This window comes from Ictalurus furcatus, chromosome 13 (assembly GCF_023375685.1).
Source record: "Ictalurus furcatus strain D&B chromosome 13, Billie_1.0, whole genome shotgun sequence".
Classification (NCBI taxonomy): Eukaryota; Metazoa; Chordata; class Actinopteri; order Siluriformes; family Ictaluridae; genus Ictalurus; species Ictalurus furcatus.
This window is the reverse complement of record NC_071267.1, coordinates 29,176,091-29,191,506: the sequence shown is the minus strand read 5'-3', so window position 1 is coordinate 29,191,506 and position 15,416 is coordinate 29,176,091. Positions and strand designations below refer to the sequence as shown.

The window sequence follows — 15,416 nt, the reverse complement described above, 5'->3', positions numbered from 1 at the left end:
CAGAACCTGCTGACCTTCAGAGTTCTAGAGTGTTTCCAGAACTACACCTCAGTGTTCCAGATTCAGTATCTCAAGGCCTATAGTGACGAAACAGTGACTAAATTAGCTGATGGTTACTGTAGTGAATAAATCTTACAATTCAGTTCAGTGTTATGTGTACAGCGTGTTTAACAGTGGACATTGTCCCAGAGCAGCGTTACAGAAATATATCAATTCAGGATATAGATGTTAAATGTATGAATTTATCTCTAATAAGCAGCCAGAGGTGACGGTGGTGAGGAAAAACTCCCTGAGACGATATGAGGAAGAAACCTCGAGAGGAACCAGACTCAGAAGGAACCCGTCCTCATCTGGGTCACACCGGATAGTGCGATTATAAATAAATACACCCCTTCTATAAATGTGCTAATACTACATGCTCAAATAGTGCAGTTGTGTAAGCAGGAAATTCATTACAGTTTCTGCATGAAATCTGTTTTGTTGAACTTCTCCACTGTTCACTGATGGAGACGTTGTCTAACTCTCTCCCACTGCGCTTTATCATAACAGTCTCACTTTAACTTCAGTTACCTCTCTACCTGCCCATTCTCTCCACCTGTCTCTCTCTCTATTTGTGTCTCTCTCCTTGTACCTAGAAACACATTAAGGACCTTATTTAATATGTACTAGAGATGATGTAGGAGAGGTCTTGAGTGTGGGATGTCATCACATGGTGCTGATCAGGGTGTGGTGTGATGTCATCAGATAGCACTGGTGTGATGTCTTGGCTGGTGTTCAGGGACAAACAGGAGGCAGACAAGGATTGATCTGACTCGTTTCTGAAAGTCTCCTTCAGGCATGTCTCTCTCTCTCTCTCTCTCTCTCTCTCTCTCTCTCTCTCTCACACACACACTCATCGATTATCAGGACGGCAGAAGGGAGGACATGGTTTTAAATGCCATCCATCAATTTCTGACACTCTCAAAGACACACTTTCAGCATCATTAGCATACAGCTCATTAGCAAATATCTCATTTGCATATATAGCTTGCTGACCAGCCCACTCACCTATTCAGCATTTCACTACCCTGTATAACTGACTAATAAAACCTTCGAATCTTTATATTGGCATCTATCTTTGGGTAGGACACTATGACATATGCTGACAAACGCAAGTGACATGAGAAGAAACACCACACACACACACACACACACACACACACACACACTACCTGTACTCCAGGGAGAATGCCGTGAGCTCAGTGGTGTTGTGAATCCATTTGAATTCGAGTGGCCAGCTACCCTCTGCCATACAGGTGAGAACCAACCGGTTTCCTTCCAGGTGCAGCTGAGAACGTACCGGTTCTGTCTTAAAGTACGGGGGAACATCATCTATACAGAAACAAACAGAGAGAGAGAGAGAGAGAAAAGTGAACTGAAATGTCATCTATTATTATAAATAACATTATTAGTATTATTCATATTAATATTATTATTATAAATAAATATGATTTTTTTTATTTGGAATAAAATGCCATTTATTTGATTACCACACTCCTAATGGAGCTGTATTTATCTGAACATGAGTGTTTCAAAACACACAACAGGGTTTTAGCATCTTTCAGAGGTCAGAGGTCAGAATGTGGAGCAGTAGAAAAACACTGTTACTGCATTCGATGCAGTAGCTACTACATGTCAGGTGAAACTGTGTGTACTAATCTGAGTGTGTGTGTGTGTGTGTATATGTGTGTGTGTATATATAAATACAATCCCGGATATACTACATCCGCCATGTTGGCATTGTCCTGCGACCTACATCATCATAAACACTAAAATCTTAAAGCCACCAGCAGATTAAATCCCCCGCACTGACAGAATAATATACATCAGGAAAGTGAAGTGAAGCGAATTAGTGATGTAATGTGGGCGGGGTTAACAGGTTGAGGTAAACTCGTTACCGTTAGCTTGGCCGGCTAAAGGCATGATGGAGATCACAAAAAAGGTTTCAAATGCTGTGAGAACTGTTTTCCGTGAGAAAACAGTTTAAACCTTCAACATGTTAACAATTTATTCGGGTATTGTTAAACAAGTCCTGTTTAACCGAGGTTTAATACTTAAAACGATCCGAGGAGCTATCTTACGCCATTTTTGTTCTGAGCTTGTCTGCACCAGTCCTGTTGCATTATGGGATGTTTGACTCGTGTAGTGTCCATCAGTTCCATACTGCAGCATTTTGCCAGAAGCAGTACACCATCCAGGTATTTCTCACCTGCCGTTTCTCACCTACTGAGAATTCGGACATACTACCGCTCTGGAGTACTGCTTTTCTCCTACAGTGTAGTCGGGTAGTACACTATTTCGGACGCGTGTATCTCACTGACCTCATACAAGGTCAGGATAAAATCATACATTACACCACAGACCACAGCATGTGCAGTCTACACACTTCTAATCCAGTGTTAGATTGATTTTACTGGAGTTCAGGTACCTGTTTAATATTTTATAGCCTCTCTCACTGGGCCGCATCTGTCTCCATATTTTATTCCTTAAACTGGAAATGTCTTGCTATAATTCACCTGCTACCTTCTGCATACATTTCCTGTCTGGGTCCACCATCTCCACCAATCATAATCCACCATATTATCACCATCTCCATCTCCACCAATCACAATCCACCATATTATCAATAAATGCTATAAGGAAATGATGAATTCAGCATGAGTGTTGATTGTTAGTTAAACCTGTTCACAATCCCAGTTTCAGTTCATTATTGAAATTAAATTCCACTCTGTGGGTTATAATTAAATAAACATCACATGAATAAATAATAAATGCAGAATAAATTAATTACTGAATAAAACACGATTTACAAAGTTACAGAGCCATAGTCACACAGTGGAATTGAAATTACTGAGTTAGAGAGATAATGTCCTACATCTGAGAGAGAGAGAGAGAGAGAGAGAGAGAGAGAGAGAGAGAGAGTGTAAACCAGAGTGATAGAGTTGCAAAGAGACAGATAGTGAGAGTGAGAGACAGTGAGACAGAGTGAAAGAATGAAAAAGTGAGGGGGAGACAGAGTGATAAAGAGAGAGAATGAAAACATTAGACAGTGTCAGAGAGACAGAGTGAGAAAGATGATAAGACAGGGACAAAGAAAGACAGTGAAATAGAGATAGAGCGAAAGTGAGACAGCACGAGAACCTGAGACAAATGCACAAGTGAAAGAGTGAGACAGTGAGAGAGAGACACAGACATCAGTCTCTCCATCTAGCCTTTTATTTATCTCTCTATCTGTTCAAAAGCAGCAGTGTCTCCCTTTTAATTACTGCTTTTAAAGTCATCAGACAAACAGGTCAAGTGTGTGTGTGAGTGTGTGTGTGATTATGTATGTGTGTGTGCGCGTGTTTTCAGCCCTAATCCCTCGTTCCCTCATTAATGAGCTTCTAATCATTCCATTTTCTCTCTGTGAAAGGAGAGGAGATGAAAAGAGAAGGAGAAAGATGAGGACAATGGCGTGGGTCGCTGCTTTTCAGCAAAATGACATCACATCAGACTAATGCTTTAATATGGCACTTTCACACAGCTGACATCTGAACAACAACACAGTGATCTGAAGGGCAGAACATTCAGGAAGTAAACCTGCACACTCGTGTCCTCGCTGCAGAGCGCCGGAGACGCTTTTCACTCGACACTGATGGGAGTAATGTCCATGTCTGTGCGCTTCATTTCACTCACCAACAGCTTTTATAAACACGGCTGCCGTCTAACCTTCACGAAATCATTTTGTTCACTTAGTTAATATGGCAAACTAAGCTGAGTAGCATCTCATCACCTGAATATGTATTTAAATATTCATGAACTGATATTACAGCTAAAGCAGTTGTTACCGCCCAGTCTAGGTTAGGCCACACCAAGTAAGCAGCTCAGGATTCAACAGAATTTGACCTTTAAATAAGAGAAGCCAGGAATAACAACACAAATAAGGTTGTTCAAAAAGGTTGTGGTATATTGTAAAACACAAAATTATATATTATATATATATATATATATTATTTATATATATATATATATATATATATATATATATATATATATATATATATATATTGGATATATATATATATATATTTTGGATATATATATTATCCAAAAGCTTTGGATAAAAGCTTTTGCTAAATGTAAATATAAATATTAATATAAATGTAACGTGTAAGTAACACTGTGTGTTGCTGTTATAGTAAAATAATCAATGACCAATGAATGGTGTAAGTTACCACCTGAAGTTGATTTTATGAAGTGTTTTATTCCTCTTGTACCTCAGCAAAGTTCCTCTGTCCTAAAGATGTGGCAAACCTTACAGTTACAGCTTTACCTCTGACTATTACAGAGCACTGAAACTGGAGACTCCTTCCTTACGTTACATAAACATCTCTTTACAGAAAACTTTTTCTAATCCGTTTATGAGAAGTGTGTGCTGTACACGTCCCTGTGAACAAGCCGTTACTCTGGAAACGATAACGTATTAGAACGTATGAGGTTTGGATCTGTCCTGTACAGCTTCATTACTGCGATGCTCAGTTTAATTCAGCTCTGTGAGTATGACAAGGAGTATGACAAGGACGTAATTTCAGAGCCGCTCCAATTTAGTGCCTCCTTTCACAAAGTGACCTCCATTACCCATTTCTAATTTTGTGTAAGTGCTTCTTTAAGATGGCCGTTTTGTCTCGTCTTTGTGGTGAATGCCATAATCCAGTTTTCCGTATATATTTGTCTGAGACATCTCAAACAGCACACATCAGCATGGCATGCACAATTTACATCTCAACAACCATGTTTGCTAATTGGGATGTTGTCAACACCATTTTATGAAAATCTGTTCATTTCAGCCTTCCTCAAGGATAACTCATCCATCCAACCATTATCCTACACAGAGATAGTCCTGGAGCAGAAAACTGTCTTCACAAAACTTCACATGTCTGGGCGACTAGACGGAAGCCTTTTCTCACAGAAAAACATCCAAGCTCAACTAAATACCCCCAAAACATGTGGAAAAATGTGTTATGGTCTGATGAGACCAATTCCAAAAGGTATAATAATTCCATAATTCCAAAAGGTATGTTTGGTGCAAATAAAAACACATCAGCAGGGGTTAGGTTAGTTTCACCTTTCAGCAGGACAACGACCCGAAACACACGTCCACATCACCAAAGGAACGGCTTCGCCACAAGAAGATCAGTGTTTTTGAATGATCTAGCCTGAATCAACTAAAAATCTGTGGAGTGATCTGAAGCGGTATGTGCACAGGAGACGTCCTAGGATTAGGATTAGGGTTATTCCAGATCTGATGGATCTGGAATGTATTTGTAAGAAAGTGTGAGGAATTATTGTCAAGTCAAGACGTGCCACGCCGATACACTCTTCCCCCAAAATACTGAGGGGTGTAATAACATCAAAAGGTGTTTCAATAAAGTATTAGTTGAGGGGTGTGTATACTTATACAACCAGGCTATTGTAAGTTTTGTATTTTTCCTTTTTTTCTGATTATTTTTCAATAAATTTTTATATGTTGTAATGTTGAACAAGTTCTGACATGATTTATCTTATTTCATTTTTTTACACCACAAAAACCTGCCATTTTAACAGGGGTGTGTAGACTATATATATATATAACTACAGTGGATATAAAAAGTCTACACACTCCTGTTAAAATGGCAGGTTTTTGTGGTGTAAAAACATCGCAGAGTTCTCCTGACTGGATTTCACCGCGCTCAAACAATCCCGCACCAAACTAACAGACAACACTATATAAGGCCTTTAATTATGATTACGTAATTCGTTTATTAATATAAAATCTCCCGCTATATGGTACCTTATAAACACAAATTAATATTACAATTATTATTATTATTATTATTATTATTATTATTATTATTATTATTATTACACCTGTATACAAAATGTTGTACTTTGTACTTGTCATAGCGCCACTCAAGCAGAAACATTAACATGGCGTGTGATGTGACACCGTGGCGGTGGTGCGGTTGTCATGGCCACCGTCACAGCCTTAGGCTACATTACAATCCCGGGGTTATGGTAGAACAGGTAAAGTATTGCGGAGGGGATGCTATGTTATGACTTTGTCCTAAAATGTAAGTGGAGGAGGTCAGTGAGGTTAATAGCTTCATGTAAATGTTTAATACATGCATGAAATAGTGAACAAGTCAGTAGTTACTGATAGTGCTTTCCAGAAGATGCCTTGTTTTAGACAGACACGGAAAGTCAGGTAAAGTGAGAGGTGCAAAATGAGTGGTGTAATTTGACATGTGCAAAGTAGGCAATGTAAAGTGAGAGGTGTAGAGTAGGAGGTGTAAAGTAAGAGATCTAAAGTGACAGAAGGTAAAGTTACAGTTTAAAGTGAGGGGTATAAAATGGGGAGTGTAAGGTGAGAGGTGTAAAGTGAATTATGTAAAGTTAGAGGTGTTAAGATGTAAATTTCAGGGTATGATGACCCAGTATCAGCATGAAATACATACTGAATAATGATACTGACCAGTGTCTACTGTTGTATTGATCATGGGCATAGAATTAAACACACACACACACACACACACACACACACACACAATCTAGAAACACTTAACACCCTTCACATACCCTTCCAAGTCTGTGTATGTATGTGTGTGTGTGTGGGGGGGGGGGTTAAGGGCATCTTGAGAGGGGTCAACCCTTCATTAATACACCGGCTATTTCAAGACTCTCATTATTAAATGTCACATCATATGGATGTTGTGTATGTATTGGATGTGTGTGTGTGTGTGTGTGTGTATGTGTGTGTGTTTGTGTTTGTTTGTGCTTTATCAGTCTCTCCTCCTCTTCCTGTATGTCTCTGTCTCTGTCCCACTGTGTGTGTGTGTGTGTGACAGTATGTCTCTGTCTCACTGTGTGTGCACTGATAATAGCTCTGACATTTCTTCATAGAAGTCTCAGCCCTGTAGTTTCTGTATCTGACCAATCAGAGGTTAGAATTTGACCATGTGAATATTTTTACCTTCACTTTACACTCTACACCTCTCACTTTACACTCTACATTCTACACCTCTCACTCTACACCTCTCACTTTACACTCTACACACTACACCTCTCATTTTACACTCTACACCTCTCACTTTACACTTTCATTTTACACTCTACACCTCTCACTTTACACTCTACACCTCTCACTTTACACTTTCATTTTATACTCTACACCTCTCACTTTACACTCTACACCTCTCACTTTACACTTTCATTTTATACTCTACACCTCTCACTTTACACTCTACACCTCTCACTTTACACTTTCATTTTACACTCTACACCTCTCACTTTACACTTTCATTTTACACTCTACACTCTAAACCTCTCATTTTACACTCTACACTCTAAACCTCTCATTTTACACTCTACACTCTAAACCTCTCATTTTACACTCTACACTCTACACCTCTCACTTTACACTTTCATTTTATACTCTACACTCTAAACCTCTCATTTTACACTCTACACTCTAAACCTCTCATTTTACACTCTACACTCTACACCTCTCACTTTACACTTTCATTTTATACTCTACACCTCTCACTTTACACTCTACACCTCTCACTTTACACTTTCATTTTACACTCTACACCTCTCACTTTACACTTTCATTTTATACTCTACACCTCTCACTTTACACTCTACACCTCTCACTTTACACTTTCATTTTACACTCTACACCTCTCACTTTACACTTTCATTTTACACTCTACACTCTAAACCTCTCATTTTACACTCTACACCTCTCACTTTACACTTTCATTTTACACTCTACACCTCTCACTTTACACTTTCATTTTACACTCTACACCTCTCACTTTACACTTTACACCTCTTGCCATATACTCTCTATTTTACACCACAGTTTTTCATATCTCTTCCTTTCACATTTTGCATTTGCACACAATTAAACAGTCTTTGTTGACTTTAGACTTTAGTAACAGCACACAAACATGCACTCACACTCTCTCTCACACACTCACTCTCTCTCTCTCTCAGCTTGGTAGATTGTCTCTATACAAGTCTTTATGATGCAGATGAAGCTCTAATGGATTCTAGCTGCTTTTGTTCAAGCTTCTTTCTCTGTAATGAAGGTCAACACACACACACACACACACACACACACACACACACACACAACCTCATTAGCAGGGGTAGAGATAGACACCGAGTGAGGAAAATCCTGTTCCTGTACTTCCTGTTTCCTGGTTTGTCACAGTTCCTGCTTCCTGTTTTCCTCTCAGTGCTCCCCATGATCAGTGTTAAATATTCTTACATTTTTCTGTTTGTGAAGTGTTGCATGTTTTTTATAACAGCAGTTCCAAACTTCCTGTCTTCTTAGCTGTGTCTGAAATCACTCACTTGTTCCCTCATTCCCTCTATAGTGAATGACATTTGAGTCCACTATATGGGGAAGAAGTGAAGGAAAATGAGTGAACGAGTTCGAACGCTGACGTAAATACAGCGCGTCAGAGCGAACTCTGCCTCGGACATTATTATTATTATTATTATTATTATTGTATCCTAAAACAGTCAAGTTAATTTTCTCATGTTTATTATATTAGCTGTTAAAGAGAACAAAAACATCTGCCTGTCATGTATATTTATTATTATGCTTATTTATTATATTTAATAAATATATTTATTATATTTGAAAATAAAAAGAGAATAAAAACACTACTGTCACATTTATTTTATTTGTTTATTTTAAGTAGAAAAGAACTATTTTCTCTGGGTTTAATTGTCGAGGGGTTACCTGTCAGTGTCTGAGGTAAACCTGCCGTAAAATCTACTCTGTCTGGATAGTTATTCCTGAGGAGAAGAAAAGACGTATTTCAGAAAGAGAAACAACTTTAAGGAGTACGTTGTTAGACGCCGTCTATCATTAGACAAAACACATCCAGCTGTTAAGTCAATAACTGATGACTAGATCCTTCCAACTCCTGTAAGAAACATGCAACTAAATCATATTTTCCCTCATCTGTCTATAAATTAATTACAAAGGACAAAATAATGTTATTTTCTAACACGTATGTGAATACTGTACTGTGATTGTGTTAACTAATAAACATGAACAATCCACCAAATTATCATTTGATGTGTACAGCTGCAAATTAGTAAGTTGCTGAAAATAAATACTGCATCAGTCACTAATCTGTTTCATTTCACTTCGAAATATCTCAGTACAGAAGTATTTAAATTAATAAAAAGTTACACTTACATTTGTAAAAGTTTCCACCTAAGATCTAAGATCTATGATTCTATCACCGTCTCGTGTTGGAGTATGGGAAACAGTGCGCTGGCGAGTGTACATCAGATAAATGGTCAGTATTTATATAGTGCTTTTATCCAAAGTGCTTTACACTGTGTCTCATTCACACACTCACACACACACACACACACTCACACACACACACACACACTCACACACACACACACACACTCACACTCACTCACACTCACACACACACACACGCACACACACACACACACACACCAATGGTAGCAGAGCTGCCATGCAAGGCGCTAACTTGCCATCGGGAGCATCTTGGGGTTCAGTGTCTTGCCCAAGGACACTTCGGCATGTGGAGTCATGTGGAGTCATGTGGGCCAGGAATCGAACCACCAACCCTACGATTAGTGGACAACCCGCTTTACAACCTGAACCACAGCTACCCTATGTCCACTCGAAATCAGAGTGCATTGTGGGTATAAATGAGTGAATGAATGTAGGGAATGAAGTTGTTCACTCAGAATTCAGACACCACTACAAAATGGCCGACAGCTGATGTAGTGCACTATATAGGAGATAGGGAGCAGTTTTAGACACAGCTCTTGTGTTTCTTGGAACTCACCATTTCCTTTTCCCCAGACTTCCTAGTTTTATTAGTTTAACAGTTTTCCTGCTTGTGTGTTCCCTAAATCTACAAGGTGTCCCAAAAGTCCCAAAATGTGCACCAGCACCACGTGGGTTGTGGCTTCGTCAGTGGATGTTGGTGGACCTCCATTTATTCTCAGTTGGTTCACAACACTTCCAGGCTTTTGAATTTGTTAATAAGTTTGTTAATAGTGAGGTGTGTGATGTGCTCGTCATGTTTCCTGTTGAAGACAGCTTCCTGATCCAGCCACGAGAATGATTTCAATACGTTCTTCCTTTGTTGAAGGCATTCTTAAAGGCTAACTGAAAAAACATTAAATATTAGTACGAAAGTATGAAACATTTGGAAAACATTTAGCTAAAAAGTGTCAATTTCCCCCTCTGTATGGAGACTTTTGGGACTGTAGTTGTTCTAGTGTTTTTACTTTCTGACGTCTGCCTGTCGGGGTCCTAAGAACAGAATTAGCCTGAGATTGGCACGTCTGCTGGAGGTCTGACCTCCATTATGGGCTCTAGCTGTGTTAATTGGAGCAGACTCGGCACGTACAGCCACCTCCCGCTGGCTCCTTTGTGCTACTCAACCCTTGAGAAAAGATGGGCATGTTATCAGTGTATAATCTACAACACATTTATGGGCAGAAAGAAATGCCCTTCATTCTTTGACTTAATTACTAACGCAAGACTGATTTTCAGATTTTTTTTACATAAATTGCATCTATGCACATCTTCTCTTTAATCATACTATAGTAATATAAATATCAAAACTCAACAGTTTATTTCTTGTCCACATGAAACCACTGCATTATGTGAAGGCTTTAAGCTCCGCCCACTTCACAAACATGTCATATATCCCTGAAAAGTGTGCATGGTACGTGATTCTGTACTTTGACATCTTTACTTTTGAAACTGGAAGTCAGAGTGATGATGTCTTTAAGTTCTTGACTGATTTCCACAATATCCAGTAGTGTTTGAGATACACCACACCCCTGCTAGTCTAAACAAACCTGACAGTTATGGCATGCCACAAGGTTTAATGCTGAACATTTGAGGCCATTGTGATATGCAAATTTATGCATATTTAATTTGGCAAAGCTTCATTTGCATAAACAAGTCAGTGCAGGACATATCGAGTGGCTCCGCCCCCTTTTAAATTAGCAGTAGCGTTTAGCTTACTTCACAGCACGGGCTGAGCCATACTTGTCAGTTAGTTCCATGGATGTTTATAATGTTGGGGGGCGGGACATTTCAGATTCTAGAGAGACTGTTTTCTATTCTGTCGAGTTCTTGGTCACGACTGAAAGAAAAACCTTATGTAAGGATTTCATGAAGACAAAGATATAAATGATATTTATATTCACACACACACACACACACACACACACACTTTTCCTTTGAAGAAAATCAATAAATCTAAAAATGCAGCTGACTTTACATGTAGTCCATGCAGCACGCAGCTCACTCGCTCTTTAGTGTTTTTTTTGTTCTATAAAATAAATTCTGTAAAAAATGCGAGGAATGATTTAATAAGTCGAGTTTGGATATAAGATCAGAATGGAAAGGTTAATATATAAGACGAGTGTTTCATCACTGAGCTACAGAAAATTATTCCCTTTCTCCAACAGAGGACTGAAGCTCACACACATCCATCACGTTTTCAATAAAAAAGACTCCAAACAGAAGGAAAACATGGGAAAGTGTTCAGAAGCCGGCGAGATGATGGATGTGGGAGTAATATCGCTCACACTGCCATGCCATCGCCAGAAAATCAACCGCATCTCCAGGAAACTGATTTATATCTTACACATAAAAAAAAACCTCTAAGACTTGGTGGTGTTAGTTACGTTCACTCTACACATGAGCTCTCAGTGGAAATTAAAAATAAATAAATAAATAAATAAACCTGGAACTGATTTTGTCTCCTGTTGTGATGCACTACAGTACATTAGGGTTCTTCTTGGACACAAGTTCCCTTTCAAAGGGAACTTCGATGTTGCATTTAGCATAACAGTATGGGAACGCCTTGTGCGCGTGACCGGTATCTGAAGCTTGTGTAAAATCACGCCTCTACTTATAGGCCTGCCATGATCAGGTGACGTGGTAATTAAGCGCGTCGCATGATATATATATGGCACCTGTGAACCACGCCGCCAGCCTTATTATCTTCAGCGAGACTGCATAGCTGTTGTTTGTGTGACAAAAACGCTTCATTTCTACTCAATATTTTCTCAAAATCTCTGAACCTTTCTAACCCTTTTTTAGAGGAAAAGAGAGGTAAGTAATGAGCGAGAAAGAGTTCAAGAAGTGTGTTACGGCTTGCTCCCGTTTCATCACGGGGAACACTTCTGGATGAAGTGTTTAGGAGTGTAGTATGCGATGGCGGCCTACATTAAGCAGCCTGGCTCGCGACTCGCACTCTTCTCGAAAAAAACGGCCACAGTCGCGGTCTGCTGTTAGGCCTGATCTGAGAATGGTCATAAAGGCCAAGCAGGCAAAGAAGAGCGGTCCTGAGGGGCCGTGGAGGGATGTATCTGGGGACATGAGGTTGTCAGGGCAGGTAGCCCCCAGTGCTCCCCTAGCCAACGCGGTCCCCAAGTTTTCAGTGTTCTCTGGTCAGCGAGCTGTCACAGGGCAACGAAAATCTGATGCTTCCCTCCAATAGAATGTGGAATAGTTAACGTCACTAGAAGACCATCGGGCAGCGTGCAAACTACTGCCAAATGTGTCTCCATGGGTTCTGTCTACCATAGAAAGGGTTACCGGGTCCAGTTATAGCTCGATCCCATCCCCCCCCTTCACAGGTGTGCTCACCACAGCAGTCAGCACAGACCAGAGCCTGACGTTAGCACAGGAAGTAAGCTCCCTTTTGGACAATGGGGCCATAGAACACGTACCCCGTTCCCGAAGGGAGGGAGGTTTACAGCCATTATTTCCTGTTCCACAAAAAAGTGGGAGTATGCGGCCAATTTTAGATCTGCCTTATCTGAACCGTACTCTTCGGACATACAGGTTCAGAGGCTGATGCTCAAACTTATCGTGCCACAGAATCAGTTCGAGAACTGGTTTGTGGCGATAGATCTAAAAGGTGCATATTTCCACATAGGAATAACGCTAGCTTTATCCCCTCGCACTTTCACAAAGTGCATGGATGTCACTCTGGCTCCATTGGGACTCCAGGGCATCTGTGTACCAAACTACCTGGACAACTGGTTGATTCTAGCACGATCCAGGGAGTTGGCGGTTCAACATCGAGATGTTGTTGTTCTCGCCCACATGAAGAGCTTGGGGCTCAGGTTGAATCTCAGAAAAGGATGCTTTCCCCGGTGCAGTGGACAACTTTTCTAGGGGTTATGGGATTCTACTACGATGAGGGCGTTTCTATCCCCAACATGCGTAGTGTCAATCCTATCAACATTGAGCAAGATAAAGCTGGATCTTTGGAGACTTTGGGGTGGAGTCCACACATCTGTATGCTGCTCCCCCCATCGCTCTGCTCCCACAAGCTCTAGCGAGAGTTCGCCAAGACACTCTGCTAGTAGCACCTTTTTGGCCAGCTCGAACATGGTTCTGAGAGATAATATCCCTGCAAGATGGCACTCCTTGGGAGATTCCCGTCCGCAGGGATCCACTGTAGACCCAATAAACTGCGCAATAGCTACAGTCCTGGAGCTCCTACAAGAACATTTCTCGGCGGGCTGGGCTCCTTCTACAATCAGGGTTACGTGGCCGCCATTTCGGCCAGCCACGCCCCTGTTGAGGGAGCCTCTGTGGGGCAACATCCTCTAACTTCGAGGTTCATGCATGGTGTCAGACGGCTGAGGCCCATCTGCAGGCCGCGCATACCTTCCTGGGACCTTCTGTGGTCCTGGAAGGTCTGTCGGGTGCCCCATTCGAGCCCCTAGAGTGGATCAACTGTCTCAAGCCGGAGGGCTGATTTATCACCCTCGGCCAGAACTCGGAAACTGTGGGTCTGGCCCCTGAGGGGCACCAGCTCATAGATTCTGGTCTTACAACTGAGATTGTAGAAACCATGTTAAATGCTAGAGCACCATCCACAAGGAAATCGTATGCACTCAAATGGCAGCTTTTTGTCTTGTGGTGTGAGGAACGTCAGCTAGACACAGTGAACTGCGCAATAGCTACAGTCCTGGAGTTCTTACACAACGTTTCTCAGCCGGCTGGACTCCTTCTACAATCAGGGTTACTTGGCCGCCGTTTCGGCCAGCCATGCCCCTGTTGATGGAGCCTCTGTGGGGCAATATCCTCTAACTTCGAGGTTCATGCGTGGTGTCAGATGGCTGAGGCCCATCTGCAGGCCAATCATACCTTCCTGGGACCTTGCTGTGGTCTTGGAAGTTCTGTCAGGGGCCCCATTCCAGCCCTTAGAGTCAGCCTCTGAGAAGCTTCTGACTCTAAAGTTAGCCCTTTTACTGGCCCTGACATCTCTCAAGCGAGTGGGAGATCTACAAGCTCTCTCTGTTGCCCTTCCTGCCTTGACTTTACCAATGGATTAGCCAAGGTCTTCCTGTATCCTAGGCCGGATTATATTCCTAAAGTGCCTACATCGGCTGCCCACCCTTTGGTGTTGCAGGCTTTCTGCCCTCCTCTGTTCCTCACACCGGAACAAGAGAGGATGCACCTGCTGTGTCCAGTAAGGGCTCTGTGTACTTACATCCACCGCTCCGGCCAGTGCATCTCTACTTGGATAGTGGAAGCAATCTCTAGGGCTTACGCCACCCCAGGCTCGAGTGTCTTGCAGTGACCCTCGGGCTTGGGTATTTTTGAACAGGCCATACCCTCGGTATGACGGAGTGGGTTTTCCCGTTCCCATACTGTTATGCTAAATGCAACGTCGAAGTTCCCTTTGAAAGGGAACGTCGGGGTTACGCATGTAACCCTGTTCCCTGAGAAGGGAATGAGACGTTGCATAGCACTGTCATACCAGGGCAGGCCTGTGAATTGCGTTTTCGCTTCAGATAATAGAGGCTGACGGCGTGGTTCACAGGTGCCATATATATATCATGCGACGCGCTTAATTGCCACGTCACCTGATCATGGCAGGCCTATAAGTAGAGGCATGATTTTACACAAGCTTCAGATACCGGTCACGCGCACAAGGCGTTCCCATACTGTTATGCTAAACGCAACGTCTCGTTCCCTTCTCAGGGAACAGGGTTACATGCGTAACCCTGACGTTCTCTACCAGTGAGTTGCAGGAGATTTTTCATAACCATTATAACTACATGTATAATGTTGTTCACAATTTATAGACTATTTAGTAATATTTTAAACTGTCAGATTATTATTATCAATAATAATAATAATAATAATAAAACATCATTATCCTGCACCAGACCACCGCAGTAATCAGAGTGGCCTTTACACCATTTTTAATAAGCATTTATTTCTAGAAAGAAGCAAAATTATCTGTCAATAGAATCAGAAAAATATGAGCTTGCAGTGAGTAATAATGGCAATAATAATG

The 15,416-nt window shown here is 41.2% G+C and overlaps 1 protein-coding gene across 2 annotated transcripts in view; it reads right to left on the bottom strand.

Moving 5' to 3' along the window:
• Positions 1-15,416, bottom strand: part of sdk2b (sidekick cell adhesion molecule 2b) — a 161,582-nt gene that overhangs the window by 74,340 nt on the left and 71,826 nt on the right. For both annotated transcript variants that reach the window (XM_053639090.1, XM_053639088.1), the window contains exon 2: positions 1,212-1,371. In XM_053639090.1, the coding sequence (XP_053495065.1) occupies positions 1,212-1,371 (160 nt within the window). The remainder of the gene's footprint in view (positions 1-1,211; positions 1,372-15,416) is intronic.